We start from the raw sequence: 16,354 nt of genomic DNA, 5'->3' as shown, positions 1-16,354 counted from the left end.
CTCTTGAAGCCACAGCTTTGAAGTGTGGTCCGAAGGGTTTGCTTCGGCGGCCCAGCTTTCTGAGCTCTCTCTCCTTCCTTTGCTTTGGCTCTCAATAGTTTGGTTCCAACTCCACCTTTGGCAGCGGAAGTTCACGAGGCTTCAGTGTCAATGGCTTTGGCCTTGACAGAGTTGCGCTAGGAGTCTCCTTTGCCCTTGGCGTTTGAAGTAGTAGAGAGGGTTCTGTTGACTCCCATGAGATCCTCGACTCTTCCCCCTTCACACCTGACCCCTCTCCCTTCTGAATTGCCCGGACCAGATCCTTCGACCCTGTCTACCCTGGGATAGCCTGTTTCAAGAGGCTTACAGGTAGCTCCCCTGCAGGGGCACCCAGAGTCTTCTGACACCTCTCTAGAGCACCCCCCCGAGGAAGTGCACAGAAAGCATACATGCAAAAGGAGACATTTGGATTCCCCACCAGAATCTCTGACTGAAAACACGGACTTGTATGAAGGAGAAGGTTCCCCCAGATCCCCACCTGAGGATGTCTCCTTTGAGGACATCATGGAGATCTATGCCAGAAAGGTGGGTGGTCCGTCCACAAACCTAACTGACGAGTCCATGCTCCCAGAAGCTTATGGAACAGGGCCATCTACATCCTGCTTTCCCCCTCTTGCTGACCCCCTGATTGATTTGATTTCTAGCAGGGCATGGAAGAAAGCCCCCCAGATAGGATTCTTAACATGCCTACGGATAGGCTCCCCTGGACTAGGATGTCCAGGTCAGTGCTATGTTGGTGGCAGCTGTCACTAAGAGAGCTGGCCCAAGAGAGATCTTCGGTTCACCCCCCTGGACAGGCATTCTAGGGCGATCAACCAATTTGGTAAGCAGGTCTGTTCTTCAGCGACCTTTTCTCCGAGTAGGCTGAATTACTTGGCACACATGGTCAGGCTTCAGAGGGACCTTGTAAAGGCAATCAATGAGTCAGTCCTGGGGTTCATGGCTGAAGAGAATATAATCTCTTCCAGAATGGCCACCCTTTATGCTATTTCCAACACATTCATGAGATTACTCTCGTATGCTGCAGAGGGTACCTCAAGGGCGACTGGTTGTGGTGTTGCCATTAGGCTTCACGCCTGTATTAGGCTTTGTGAAATCTCATAACCCTTCAAGGCATCCTTTATCAATGCACCCTTTGTACGGCCAAAAAGGGATGATCTATCAGTCGGTGAGACACACCCTGCCAGTGCAAGAAGGCCAGAAAGGCCCTGTCTGCTGCCAGAGTATGTTTTTCAACCCCACAATGGCTCTATTTTAGGAACCAGCATGGCGGTGGATGGGGGGAGGGGGCTTTCCAGGATTCTCAGAGACTTTTCCTCCAGAGATAGAGGGGGAAATTATTCCAATGGCAGGTGGGGATCTGAGAAATCAAGGGGCCCAAGATACGTTTGTAGACTGGCCCTTTTTTTTTTTAATCCCTGAAGAGTTGCCCGACTGCTGTATTCTGGAGACAGTCGGGGGGGGGGGGGTCGTCTCTCTCTTCACCCAACAGCCTGGGAATCCATCACTGCTGATTGTTGGGTGACATAATATCCAGAGGTTACACCATTCCATTCTTCCAATCCCCAACACTTTCTGGAAACCTCCCTGATTTGCTACTCAATCAAAGGGAGAAAGCAGCTCCAGAGATCGCAAAGCTGCTGAAGAGTCATCCAACCCATCCCCTAAGACCAGCTTGGATCGATCATCTATGCCAGATTCTTTTTGTTGCCAAAGAAAATGACCAATTCTGGATCTCGCCTCCCTAAATAAGTCTGTTGCCAAAACAAAATTCTGAATTACCACGATACAGTCCATTCTGCCCTTTCTGCAGGAGGATGAAAAGATGTGCTGTGTAGACCTTCAGGATGTGCATTACCACATCAAGATGGACAAGTGCTCTTGAAAGTTCCTCCACTTTCAATTCAGAGTACTCCCCTTTGGACTCACCACAGCCCCCAGGATGTTTACCAAAGTGATGGCAGTAGCTGCAGCTCACCTGTGACTGCTCAGATTCTTTGTATTTCCTTATCTGGACGATTGACTCCTCACTGCCCCCACCAGGCATCAACTCCTAGAAGCCAGGGATTGTCTTCTTCACCTAGCCACGACCTTAGGCATAACCATAAATCTTTCCAAGTGGAGATTGGATCCGGTCCAGATCATTGACTTTATAGGAGCTTGACTGGCCACAATTCAGTGCATGGCCTTTTTACCCCCAGACAGAATTCAGTCTGTAAAGTCACATGTGAGGCAGATGCTCACCGATCATCCTCTCCTTCCCTTTCTTCTCCTTAGAGCATTGGGGTAGATGGCAGTGACCATAACTCGTCCGCTAGCTTGCCTTCATATGAGAGTACTTCAGTGGAACTTAGTGGTGTGGTGGTCCCTCCTCAGGTTACCCATGGGCTACCCCATGAAACTTTCTTGCATCTGCAAGGAGTCTATTATTTGGAGGCTTCATTCTCAGAATCTGTACTCAGTATGTCCCTTTCCTCCCTCTCCTCCCAAGGCCACGGTAACCACGGATGCCTCCCAGCTAGTGTTGGGGGGGCATTGACTGCTTCAGATGGTCCAAGGCACCTGGTCCACTCTAGAGACCAATCTGCATATAAATGTCTTTGAGTTGAGGGCGGTCCTTTTAGCGTCACAACTCTTCATGCCTCTCTTCCCACAGGAACAGTTGCTATCCAGACGGATAACATGCCAGTTGTCGGATATATCAACAAACAGGGTGGAACCAGGTCTTGCCTCTTATGTCGAGAAGCCATGAGATTGTGGGAGTGGGAGATCTCTTCCAACCGCTTTTTTGTCGCAATGCACATTCTGGGCAAGTTGAACATTCTAGCGGACAAGCTCAGCAGAACCATTCTGCACCCATTCTGATGCCTCATGAGTTGTCTCTTAGTGGCGAACATGATCTTCAGAAATGGGGTCAACCTTGCTGCAATCTCTCTGCTTCGCCATCCAGTGCCAAGTGCAGTGAGTACTTCGTCCTGATCCCCCACAGGGGGAGTCTCCCAGAGACACTTTGGTCCATACTTGGCCCCCCCGGTCTCCTTTTTGCATATCCTCCTCTTCCTCTGATCCCCAAATTCCTCCAGAAAGTTCAGAGGTTGAAGTGCAAAGTCCATCCTCATTGCCCCATTCAGGCCTTGACAAGTTTGGTTTCCCTTCCTGTAGTCTCACTTTGTGTGCCCTCCCTGGACACTCGATCCCCTTCCGGATCTCCTATCCCACCCTTCGGGAGACTGATACCGAGATGTCTTCAGCCTGAAGCTGACTGCTTGGCTACTCCATTTCCTATGATTGCTAGAACTCCCAGGCTGTCTTCCCCCATTCAGAAGATTTTGATTGCATCTTATAAAGTCTGCGCTAGGAAAATGTACTTGAGTAAATGGAAGAGATTTTCTATTTGGACTTGACAGTGCCAGTTAGACCCTTTTACAGCTCCTGTTCCAGCTATTTTTGATTTCTTGGCTCACGTTTTTAATTAGCTTCTGCACAGTCAAGGTGCAGTTGGCAGCCATCTCTGACTTCCATATTGAAGATTCTCCCTCCTTTGCGTCCACGAAAATATGCAAGGCTTTTTTGCAGGGCGCCTTTCTACATCGGTCTGTGGTCCAATGATCCTGCTCCTCCTTGGGACCTCACTTTGGTGTTACAAGCTCTAGTTTTTGCTCACTTTGAACCAGTGGCCACAGTTGATTTGCAATTCTCGTCTTGGAAAACAGCCTTCTTCGTGGCTGTCACCTCTGCTAAGAGGGTTTCGGATTTTCACACCTTATCAATTAAAACCCGCCTTATCTGGTTTTCCACAAAGATAGTCACTCTTTCCATAATCCTTCCTTTATGCCCTAGGTTGCTTCAGAGATCAACATTAACCAAGTGATTAATTTTCCTGTCTTTTTTTCCCAATTTCCAAAACAAGGGAGAATACAAACTTCATTTACTTGATATTCACAGACAGCTGTGTTTTTACTTGGATAGGACTAAATCTTTCAGAATAACAGAACAACTTTGTCTCCTTTGCTCCTTCCAGGCTAGGTAGACCTGACACAAGTGACCTTTGCTAACTGGATCTCAAAGTGCATTATATTGGCATATTCCAACAAAGGCATTCCTCTTCCTAATTATGTCAAAAGCCCATTCTGCCAGGTCTGTATCTACCTCTGCAGCCTTCTGGTCCAGAGTGCCTATTGATGACATTTGCTCAGTAGATATGTGGGCATCCTCTCATCCTTCATAAATTTATTGCTTAGATGATGAAATTTTGATCCCACTAAGGTATTTTTTCTCTCTGGACATATGCAGGTATTTAATGGAGGCTTACAAAACATGGTATAGAAAATTCTATTTAGCCAAAATGAGGAGATTTTCTAGTTGGAGCCACAAGAAAAAACAGTACCTATTCAAGGCAGAAGCTTTCTGATTCTCAACTGTCTGTGTGAATTGCTCAATTCAGGTCTCTTTCTCTTCTGTTAAAATTAACCTTTCAGACATTTTTGCACATCTGCCTTTAGATCACACTGTTTTCCTTATTCCAGGAAAAACTATTTTTGAAATGGGTTTTGTATATCCTTTCACTGAGAAAGAGGTAACTTCTCAAACATGTCTTAGAAAAAAAATCACTTTAATACTGTTTAAACCATTTCATAAAGCTGATTTGAAATTCTTGACCTGGAAAACTGTTTAAGCATTTGAATTGCTGGCTCTAATGGTGAGCCAACCCTCCTGATTTCATTGGGACAGGGTAATCTTAAGAACTAATCCTAGTGTTCTTTCCTTTACCTAAATACAGGGGAGGGAGAGAGAGAGAGAGAGCAATCTACGTGGCCACAGACAGTTCAGATTCTACATTGGCAGAACAAAAGACTTTAGAGCTTCTGACTTGCTCTTAGTCTGCGTTGATGGAAAGAAAAAAGGACAGCCAGTGTCAGTTTTTAAATGTTTATCCCACTCTATCCATTTTTGTTGCTTGAGTTATGTTAGGTCCATGTCTCAGAAGTCTAAAGCCCCTCTCTTCTAGAACTCTGGCTATTTCTAAGGTATTTTGGAAAGGTGCGGACTACTGAAGTATTCTAGAGGTAGCTATGTAGTTTTTTTTCACATCTTCAAGCATACAAGATACTCTGTCTTGGCTTGAGCAATATTTCCCAGAAAATAAATCAAGGGGCTCCTAGACTCAGATCCTTCATTCTCCTTCTTGGCTGTTAAGGCTTTGGCAGTCATCCTATTTAGCTGTATGCTGTTGCAACAGTAATACAATGACAAACATACTTTATGTAAGTAAACTTGTCATAACAGTAGATTTTTGATTAGATAATTGTTTTAGTACTGCAACCCTCCCTCCTTCTACCCCCTAATTTTTCTTTGTTTTTCATTTTTGGCGAGAAGTTCATGACCAAGGTGGGGTTCCCTTTAGATCTGTACTACTATTTCTTCTAGCACCTAAATATTCAAATTTGGTAACCTAGCCAGATTTTTTTTATACGTGGCCAAATCGAAGTGGCAAGAAAACTCTAAATACTGGCAACCTGTACTTCTGCTTTTTTACCCAAATGACCTTGAGTTTCCTTGGATTAATGGTGAGTGTGGAAGGTGCCCAAATGCATTCATATATTTGCTGGAGGTTCGACCCTTGAATACGTCCCAGTAAAATCTGTTCAAGTATCTACTGTTATGTTAAGTTTACATACAAAGCTATACTTTTATGCTTGGCAGTGTACGTGCAGTATAACATTAAAGCTACAGGTGTACTTTGTTATGCAGTACCATTTTCAGAGTATTATGGTATGTAATAAACCTTGCAGTTAGAACAAAGGAGGTGGAATAAAGTTGCTTGCATTATGCCAGGAAGGTATGCTAGGTTAACTCAGAAGTTTTGTTAAAGCAGTAACTGCTGCAAAAACTGGTTTACAAGACCAAAAAAAAGTTTGTTTTTTTTTTTTTTTAGAAATTTAGCAGTTGATTTAATGCATGTTGTCTGTGGTACTAACTTTCTCTCTTTTTTTTCCTCCCCCCCTTTCCCAAAAGCAATGGTGTAAATGTGGAAGGAGCAACACACAAGCAAGTTGTGGACCTTATTCGAGCAGGGGAAAGAGAACTGATTTTGACAGTGTTATCGGTTCCTCCACATGAAGCTGATAACCTAGATCCTAGTGATGACTCTTCAGGGGGGCAGTCATTTTACGATTACACTGAGAAGCAAGCTGTTCCTATTTCAGTTCCCACATACAAACATGTCGAGCAGAATGGGGAAAAGTTTGTGGTTAGTACCAGTATGCAAGTTGCATGGTTTAATGTGAATTTGTAGAACGCATTGTGTGTTTTTTTTTTTTTTTTTTTGTTTGCTGTTGTGCTTTATGTAATAAGTATTGCAAAATACTATGTTTTTTTTTTAATTTTTGCCTTGGAATCATTTTTTATGAAGACTGTTAAAAGCTTATTGCTATTTGTGCTTGGTACATGTGCTTATAAGTGTTTTTTTTTTTCGTTTTTTTTTTCTGACAGTAAGACGTAATAGATTAACTGCCATATTTACTGTTGACTACATTCAGTACCTGGATTCTCAAGTGTCCTTACTGGTGCTATTTACATATTTTAAGTTATTTGTCACCATTGGTGCTGTAGTCCTGAATTATGCATAGATTGTCATCCTTCCTTTATTCTCTATTGGCAAATACCAACCTCCTGTAGTTAGGACAAGTTTTCGTGTGTTTGCTTATTTCAGTTTCTTTTATGGAAGTTTGTAGTGTCTTGGGAGCCATTTTTTTGCCCATATTTTACATTGCTGCCTTTGAAAATGAGGGTTACAGCTGTCCTCAATATATGTACACATTTTGCTGTTGGAACATAACTATATATGCAGTCTAGCTGTGAGCTCTGAAATTGACTCCTTTCTTAAAATATGAATCTTTAATTGCTCCTGAGGTACCCTGTGGCCTCTTTCTTTTAAGGTGATCTCTTGCTGTCTCATTCTTTGTTGAAGATTAGTAAAAGTCAAATACTCAAAACAAAAAACCTCTGATAGGGCTGTTTACTTTGGTTTTGGTCCATTGTCGGCAAGCATTTTTTCCTCCTTCCAGGTCTCTCAGCATATTAAAGTTGTAGCTAGGTGTTGTGAATCCAGGTGCAACTACTTGATCTGGTGTGCTCCCCTCACCTCAGCTGTAAGCTGGGGAACAAAAAAAAAATGTTCTGTGTAAATTAGTACAAAAAAAGTTTTATCTTTTTGAATAATTGTAGCAAGCCATTTGCTACAAATGTGACAAGTGGCTTACTACATTCTAAAACCACACATGGAGTGTTGAAACCATAGTTCTTCAGCCCTGAGTGCAAATGAAGTACTGCCAGTCGTATCCCACCTGACACCATATGTCCAAGGCAGTTGCCCCTTCATTTCACCCTAGCTATGCTTCTGCCAGCTGTATATCTGAGGCAAGGCCTAAACACATTTTTGGTTAGAAAGCATCTTTTTTTTTTTTTTTTGCCGGGGGGGGGGGGGTTGTCTACCAGTTTTTTAAAACTGATCATGACCTCAATGACTCAATGAGGCTAGAGAAATTGCAATCTTAGATAGTTTCATCTGTTCCCTTGGCTGTATGTGTTTTTGTGAAGTAATTGGGTTGGGATCATGATTTTGCTATCAAACATAATGCTAACAAGATAGGAAAGATGTCATATGTCTATATGTCACCAGAATTGTGTATTAAATCTTCATAGAATGGCACAGTTCATAACATTACTAACATGCAGAGAGTAACTCTGGTTGGGGAACAAGAGTACAGTTGAATGGACTGTAGCTGCCTACTTGGGGTGGGGGGGAGCACAGAAGCAGCAGGAAACAGGCTTGAATGTTTAACTTTGTCTCCTACTTCCTTTACTTGTCAGCATACACTGGTACAAGATAAGAGGAGTAATTAGAGTATGGCTGATCAGCCTTAGTGAGTATTGTGAAGTAGTATCCTTTACAGTCTGCATTGTTAAGCATTCATAAGTACCTTGGTTGTAAGTGAATTAAAATGAGCTGTAAGCCAAAATGACAGCTTTGGAAGTAGCACCTTTTAGGTGGTATTAACAGCAAGCTCAAAATGTATAAACAGACAAATTCTGCATCTGAGAAGCTAAAATGAATTGGATTCATAATTTACAAATTGACATATAGGCTACAAACAGACCTGGAAAAGCATAAAATGTAATACATTATGCCTGCAGGAAAGTACACAAGTGCCTGTGCAGTTGTCCAGCAGATGTAAATTTGCTTGCTTTTAGGGAATGCTCTTCAAATGTGGATGTTCTTTATAAGGTCCCTGTTGCAGTACTGCTTACAGCTGGGTCTTATCTGCTAAGATGCCTATTACCTCTGGCCAGTCTGTCATACCATCATTATTCTCTCAGGCTGTAGCTGCCTAGATTCCAGGTAAGGAGAACCGGCTAGCAGACAAATTGAGCAGATCTCTCATGGACCACAATGAATGGATGCTAAAAAGGGAGATCATCTTCAGCCTAGTCCACCTGTGGAATGTACCAGAAGTAGATGTTTTTGGCTTTACTCTAAATAGGCATGTCAGAAAGTTCTGTTCCATAACCGCATCCCCACCCTATAGGATAATGCGGAAGACTGGTGACTTCTCCTTTTCTAGGGCAGACTTTTTTCTGTCTTCCCTCCATTACCCCTCATCTCCAGGGTACTGAAGAAAGCGAGGGGGGGGGAGGGTGGCCAAAGATTCTGGTTTCACCACACTGGCCCAGACAGGACTAGTTCTCCCTTCTGTACCCACTGAGCAGGGGAAAAAAGGAACCGTGTTCTAGATAAGTAGATCCATATACAGAACAAAGAGTTTGTCATTTACCCTAATCTGAAAACTCTGAAACTGAAAGTTTGGATACATCTGTCCTAATTTTTGTTAGACCTAGATTTTCTGAGGGCATGCTATTCTTAAAGAAGCTAGAAAACTGAGTACCAGGAAGTCCTACATTGCTAAGGGGAAGAGATTTTCAGTGTGGTGTTAAAGGCATATTACTTGAAGCTTTATTTTCTCAGGTCCTGGAATACTTTAGGTTGAAAGGTTGTCCTACTCTTCAAAGTAAAAATTTCGGCTGTTTCTGCATACCTGCCCATGTTCCCACCGATCTTATCCCCCCATGAAGCAGTTAATTGGGGGATCCTACATCTAAGACCAACTAAGAGGCATCCTTTGCCCCTGGGGCCTCAACCATTACTAGAAAAGTTCACCCTACATCAATTTGAACCTGACTCCTCAGCCCCCCTCAAGATGCTTTCTTGGAAAACTACCTTGTTGTTTATGTTGTCCTCTGCTAGACGTATCCTACAATAAAGGCCCTGGTGGTGCAAAGAGCTTTTCCTTACTTTCTACAAGGACAGAGTCACCATAGGACTGATCTTGCCTTTATGCCCAAGGTTACATTAGAAAGGTGAAAGAATCCTGCATTTTCTTTTGTTACTCCCACCATGGGAAACAGATCCCCAGTGCTGATAGACCTCACTCTGCTAGGGCAGAGGAAATGGCCACATCCTTCTTAAAATGGCCTTCAATCCAGTACATCTTGGCAGCAGCTACTTGGTCTTGTGTTCACAACTTCACTAAACATTACAACTAGAGCCTCCTTGCTGCACTTGTGGTGATGACTATGTTGGGCAGCAACATCTCTGCCCAAGGTGTTTCATTCCCTGGGGATCATGGTGAAAACTGAGAATTTTGTATTTTTTGAAGGCTATTATTTCAAACAAAGAACTGGTGTCACTATGGGGGCAGCTTGTGGACCCCTATATGCCAAAATAATCATGGCAATCTGGGAGCATAAGTTTTCAGTAGTCCATTTTTCACCTCTAGGAGTATGTATATATGTTATTTGGACAACATATTTGTCAGATGGACAGGCCCACTCTATTATAGAAATTTATTCAATATATCGGCAGTACTACCTCATGACTCAAATTTACATACATGGTTGGCCAGGATACCATCACATACTTAGATGTTAACTTATCAAAAATAAAACTAAAAAGGCACTGACATTGTGTACAGAAAGCCAACCTGCTCAAACTCATTTTACCAGTAACCACCCTTGCCACCAGAAACCGGCCATAGTAAAAGACCAAATGGTAAGGGCGTCAAGAATGGTATCCACCTTTCAGGAGTTCATTAAAGAATGTGACATGCTGCGAGACATGCTTTTAAACAGAGGTTATCCCTTGGGTATGATAAATTCCATTAAGAGGGAAGTTTTAAATAAGAGAACAGGTGTATATGTTCCCTTGTTACAAATGGGTAATAATTTGGATGGGACAGAAGATGTTGTTCTTGTTTCACTGTTGCAGTCATCACCTGTCTGTTATCCCTGCTGTGGGAGCCCTCGGCCGGCCTGAGTAGCAGAGTAAATTTTTTCTGTGTCTGCTGCTGTCGCTTGCTGACTGACATCAGGTCTTCAGTGCTATAAAGGAAGGCAGCCAATGCAATTACCCCAGTCTTTCTTGACATGGAGCCTGCAGCAGAAGCATTTCGCTGGTTGGTCGCTACCAGAGTTTGAATTACAGCTGAAAATGTCTAAAGCTAAGTACCCCATTGGTAATCCTTTTCTCTTACACTAACTGATGTCCAAAAAAGTTAATTGTCTCGCCTGGGGAAAACAAATCCCACACCGAGACTTCCATTCATACGGCATAACTTCTTTAGGCCCTGACCACGAAGTCCCCTGTTGCTGGTTCTGTGCCTTCTTTAACGCGAGAACCATTTGTCGTAGAGCTCTTATTGTAGCCAGGTATTTTCATCTTCTGTCTTCGCATTCCAAAATGGCGTCCGTTAGTCAACAATCCATCGACATTCCGAAAAAACGTAAGGATAGAGACCGACCACACAAGGCTAAGCCTTCCAATGACTCTACTGCTAAGCAGGTCGTCTGTTCTCTGGAATTCAGTGAGTCGCCTTTACAGCCCCTGATGCCCAATCTGATACCTTTGCAGACCTCTACTGAGACCCTTTTGGAGTCTGGTATGCCACAGAAATCTTCGTCTACTGAGCCTTTGGTTGTCTCTGCCTTGGTTGGGTCTGGAGCCACGACGCACGCACTGGCTTCTGAGGAGGTTTTTCTCACTACCGAATCTAGACAAAAAATGACGTCTTCTCATCCGACTACAGTTTCTCAGACCTATGGATACTCTTAGGCCTAGAAGCAAGGCCACTCATAGGAAATCCTATCTCTAGCCACCATTTTACTCCTGCTCCACCACCCCAAGTTCAAATGCTTAAAATGGCGGAAGATCTTAACACCCTTATTAGGGGTAGTCAGGCCACAACTTCTAAAAGGAAAAGTGACCTTTCTCCTGAAATACTGACAGAACAGGATTTTGAGGAGTCTGATTATTTAGATTTGGAAGAGGAACAACCACCTCTGACTGCTTGAGGATTCAGATGCAGGGGAATCCATTCCTTCTGCCTCCCTACCAGAAGGTCTTTCCTTTGGGGAAACCCTTCACACCCTCAGGGAACATTTCCACTGGGAATCCCAGGATTTTCCTCAGTCTAAGAAAATACTGAGTTTCTAGACCTGCCCCAGCACAGACCCTTGGCCACCCCCCCAATCTTAGAGGTGGTGGATGTCTTCCATGAATCCAGCTTAGCTCCTGAAGCCCTCCCACTTTCTCCCAGAAAACCTGACTGGTGTTAGAGTACTGGATTCTCACAAATACCTGTACAGAAATCCTGCTGCAGACCCAGAGGTCTTTACACAGGGACCAAAAGGAGCTAAGGCTAGTTCTGCAAAGAATCCTATTCCTTCTGACAAGGATTCCAGAGCTCTGGACAGATGGGGTAAAAAAGTATACACCTCTGCAACCTTAGCTTATCAGAACACTCAGCTGTCAGTTCCACATGTTAAAATATCAACAACACACTTTGGAACTGTTAAAACAAAAGATTTCTACCTTTCCTGACTGTGCCAATTCGAAAAGGTTAGCAGATTTTACTGTACTCTAGTTGTCATGTGGCCAAACACTCATTACAAGCCTTAGGCAGGGCAGCAGTGTAAGGATCTGTTAGGAAAATTGCATTGTTGAAGGAACAACATCTCCCTGACCATGTCATATCTAAATTACTTGATGCACCCTTGGATAAGGACCGCTTGTTGGGAGTAAAAGCAGAAGAGGTGCTTAAAAAGATGCAAGACAAAGCAAAATTATACAAACAGTAAAATAATTCTTTCAGGTACAACCACCTAGGTTCAGCAGGAATTTTCCCTCAAAGCACTGGTTCATAGGTTCATAGATTAGGTTCATAGAATAGTACTAAGCTAACTGCCCTTGTGAGCCATTTTAAGCCTAGCCAATTATCCCTTGTGAGACTCAAACCCTGCACCTTGTGTTTGTAAGGCAAACACCTTAACCATTAGGCCACCCTCCCAACCCCTGCACCTAGTAGACAGGGGCAAGGTAAGCCCTGCAGGGACAGACCACCCAGTCTCTTATCCCAGGGACAGCAGAGAACCAAATAGTGGACCACTTCTGTTCCAAAGGCAGGGAGTTCTAAGCCATCCCCCTATGGCAAAAACTCTCAATGACTCCCTCTGCCCTCCTTTTCACTCACCAAAAACTAGGAGGAAGGCTCTCCCTGTGCAAAGAAAATTGGCTTTCTGTAACAAAGGACCAATGGGTCTTAAAGATCATTTTTCAGGGATACAAATTCTTCTTCAATGAACTCCCAATTCCAAGAGGGTACCCAGAGTTACTTCCAAATCAGTGGGCAGAGGCATTGAAACGAGTCCAAACTCTCATATATCCCAAGGGGCATTAGAACCTGTCCGCTCAGATCAAACCGGCAAAGGCTTTTATTACAGACTATTCCTTGTTCCCAGAAAAGAGGGCACTTGGCGCCCCATCCTGGATATATCCATTCTGAACACCTCCCTGGTGGTCCCCAAATTCAAAATGCTAACTTTGCAGCATCTGCTGCCTATGCTGAACAAAAAAAATGCCTGGTTAGTTACCCTAGATCTAAGATACCTAGCTCCACATCCCCACAAGGGAATCCTGCAGGAAATTCCTTCGCTTCAGAGCAGGCTCACAATACTTTCAGTTCCCTGCGCCTACCCATTGGCTTATCTACTGCTCCCAGGGTATTCACCAAATGCTTAGCCCAGGCCATAGTCTTTTGCAGACAGAAAAATATGCAAATTTACCATTGTCTGGATCATTCAGGCAGATTGCAAAGAAAAGCTCCTCAAGGGCCTCCTCTTTGTAAAAAAAATAAATAAATAAATAAACCTCCTTAGGGGGTACATCATCAACGAGAAGTCAAACCAAACACCCTCCAGGAGGATCATATTCTTGGGAGCACTGCTGGACACAGCATCCCATATGGGCTTCCTATCCCCAGAAAAGCAAGAGCTTTCTGCCTCTCTACTTTAACCAGCTGGCTTCAAGAAGTCACCTCACTGTGAGGAAGTTCCTGCAAGCTTTGAGGTACATGGCATCATGCTGGCTCTTGCATCCTAATTCTTCTGGTCAGGCTTCACATGAGAACTTCAGTGGTAGATAAAGAACCTTTGGTGTCAGCACTCTTCAACCACTAGAGACCTCTCTACCTCTGATCCCATGTATAAGGGGTGCGTTTCTCTGCTGGGCAGGGGCCTGTGCCCAGAACAAGGGTCTTCCCTTCACCCTCCGCCCAACAGGGCAGATCATTACCACCAATGCCTCAGACATTGCTTGGGGCGCTCACCTAGAAGGCTGGTGCATTCAAGGTCTTTGGGATGCCCAGCACCTTCCCTTACACATCAACCAGAAGGAAATGATGGCAGTACAAAAGGTTCTGGTCCTTCAAACCCCATCTCAAGCCAGGGGTTCCCCTTATCAAAACAGGCAGCACCACAGTAATGTGGTACATCAGCAAACAGGGAGGGACCCAGTCTTACCTTCTGTGCAGGCTAGCTATGAACCTCTGGCTGTGACAGCCTCTTTCATTGGATTACACCGAATAGCCCAATACCTACCCGGGATCAGCAACACCCAGGCAGACAACTTAAACAGAAACTTTCTGGACCCCCACAAATTACAGCTCTACAGAAAAATCTTTTTACTAATCACTCAGGAATGGGGGACTCTGGAGGTGAATCTCTTTGCTTCTCATTTCAACCATCAGCTGAAAAATTTCTGTACCAGGGAGTATCACCACCTAGCGTGGAAGGTGGATGCCTTGAGTTTCCCCTGGAACACCACCTTCGTGTATGCATTCCCTTCTCTGCCTTTTATTCCCAAGGGACTGATCAAAATAAGGGAGGAGAGACCAAAGGCTATTCTCATTGTTCCAGACAACATTGGTACCCCTTACTGCACAACCTGACTTTACAGCCTCCTAGGCAGCTTTGCCTGATCTCAGATCTCTTGACTCAGGTGGGGGGGTGTGCTGGACCCAGACTTGCAGACTCTCAAACTATCAGCATGGCTAATACTCTGAAGGCAAACAAGGGACCCCTGCTAAGCAAACAGGCCCTAGACATTATCACAGAGGCCAGAAGGCCCAGCACCAGAAAATCTTAGGCAGGAAAAGATTCTGCTCCTGGAGCCTGTCCAGAGGGGGCAGTACCTCACAACCTTCCACCCCTCTTATCCTGGACTACCTAGTGGAACTACTTAATAGTGGCCTCTCCTTCTCTTCTATTAAAATCCATGCCTCAGCCATTTCAGCTCATTTTGATACATATACAGAACAGATCCTGCTCTCCCATCCTTTGATTAAACAATTCTTCAGAGGGGCTTTTAAAATCAGACCTCCCAGAAGGCCACCCCTGGGACCTGAATTATGTTTTGGAAAAACTAACCTTGCCACCCTTCGAACCTGCTGCTTCAGCAGAACAAAGATACCTCTCCTGGAAGACTGTTTTTCTCCTAGCTATCACCTCAGCTAGAAGGGTTTCAGAACTTCAGGCACTGATGGCCATTGAGCCCTTCATCATCTTTAATTCGGACAGGGTCTCCCTGAGGACTAATCAACCAGCCCATACATCTACCCTCCTCCTTTCCTAACCTTCAAAACAAGGGGAAAAGAATTTTGCACTCACTAGACGTGCACTGACAGTTCAGATATTATCTGGACCATACTAAACCCTTTCTGGAAAACAGACCAACTACTTGTCAGCTTTGCCCCAGGGGAGAGGGAAAGCCCATTTCCAAACCATTTTCAAATGGATATCACATTGTATCCATTTCTGCTACAGATTACATGAGAAACCCCCTCCTAAGTCTATTCGAACCCATTCCACTAGGACAGCCTCCACTTCCACAACATTCCTCAGAGGAGTTCCCACCAGGGACATCCTGGAAGCTGCCACCTGGACTTCTGTCCATAACTTTATCAAGCATTACCACCTACCCCTGTTTTCTAAGGCTAGGGCAGGGTTTGCCTCTGCAGTTTTGCAGGGTATGCTGACCCATTCCTATGTCTCCTACTAATCCTACCACCCCTCTTCTCAGCTTTGGGAATCCTCCCACAGGTGATGACTGCAACAGTGAAACACGAAGAACACAGTACAGCACCACCTGGGCTTAATGACATTATAACTGTTAACAGTATATTAAAAATGGGGCCTATATAAAGTGAGTATCAATGTTTGTTTTCGTTTTGGTCATCTGAATATTCGTACATTAATGTACTCTGAGTATGATGCAATCTACCTCTTATTCAATTTTTGATCGTTAACTAAGGCAACAGTGTTTATATTTGGATAAATGTCTTAGTTTTACTGTTATAGATGGTTTGATGCATGATACATTTTCTTTAAAACTGCTATTTTAGAATCGTGATAGTGTGTGTATGTATATATACAGGTCATATGACCATTTTAAAATTGACTGGTCTGGTTTAACAAAGATGAAAGCAGTTGCCTATTAGTTTTAAGTAGGTTTTGCTGCTGAATAAAACCGTATTTGGTTGGTTGTATATTTCAATAGTGTGTGCGTCTACGACAGAGTTTGTAATTTTACAGTTTGGTGGTTACATCATGGCATTGGGCAGACAACGTGGTTCCAAAACTGGTATTTAGCAGTGTGAAAATATCCTGTGTAATCCCACTCCATAATGGAGGTAGCTCTACTGAATTCTCCAACTATAGGCCTATAGCTATACTATCTGTACTTGGAAAGATTATGGAAAAATGTATTCCGAGACCGTTAATGCATCACCTAATCCATAACCACCTCATGGCAGATGCCCAGCATGGTTTCAGACCTCACCACAGTACTACCTCAGCCCTACTAGCCTTTACCAATGCCATAAACAAAACAATAACCACATTTCTTCAGCCCTCTTCTTTGATCTCT

The 16,354-nt window shown here is 43.8% G+C and overlaps 1 protein-coding gene across 1 annotated transcript in view; it reads left to right on the top strand.

Moving 5' to 3' along the window:
• The window catches only part of SNX27 (sorting nexin 27), a 2,194,393-nt gene that overhangs the window by 260,009 nt on the left and 1,918,030 nt on the right, over positions 1-16,354 (top strand). Inside the window, exon 2 of the mRNA XM_044079208.1 lies at positions 6,055-6,289. Coding sequence (XP_043935143.1) covers positions 6,055-6,289 — 235 coding nt within the window. The remainder of the gene's footprint in view (positions 1-6,054; positions 6,290-16,354) is intronic.

Source organism: Protopterus annectens, chromosome 8.part0 (assembly GCF_019279795.1).
Source record: "Protopterus annectens isolate FY-2018-M chromosome 8.part0, PAN1.0, whole genome shotgun sequence".
Lineage (NCBI taxonomy): Eukaryota > Metazoa > Chordata > Ceratodontiformes > Protopteridae > Protopterus > Protopterus annectens.
This window is presented reverse-complemented; position numbering and strand designations above follow the sequence as displayed.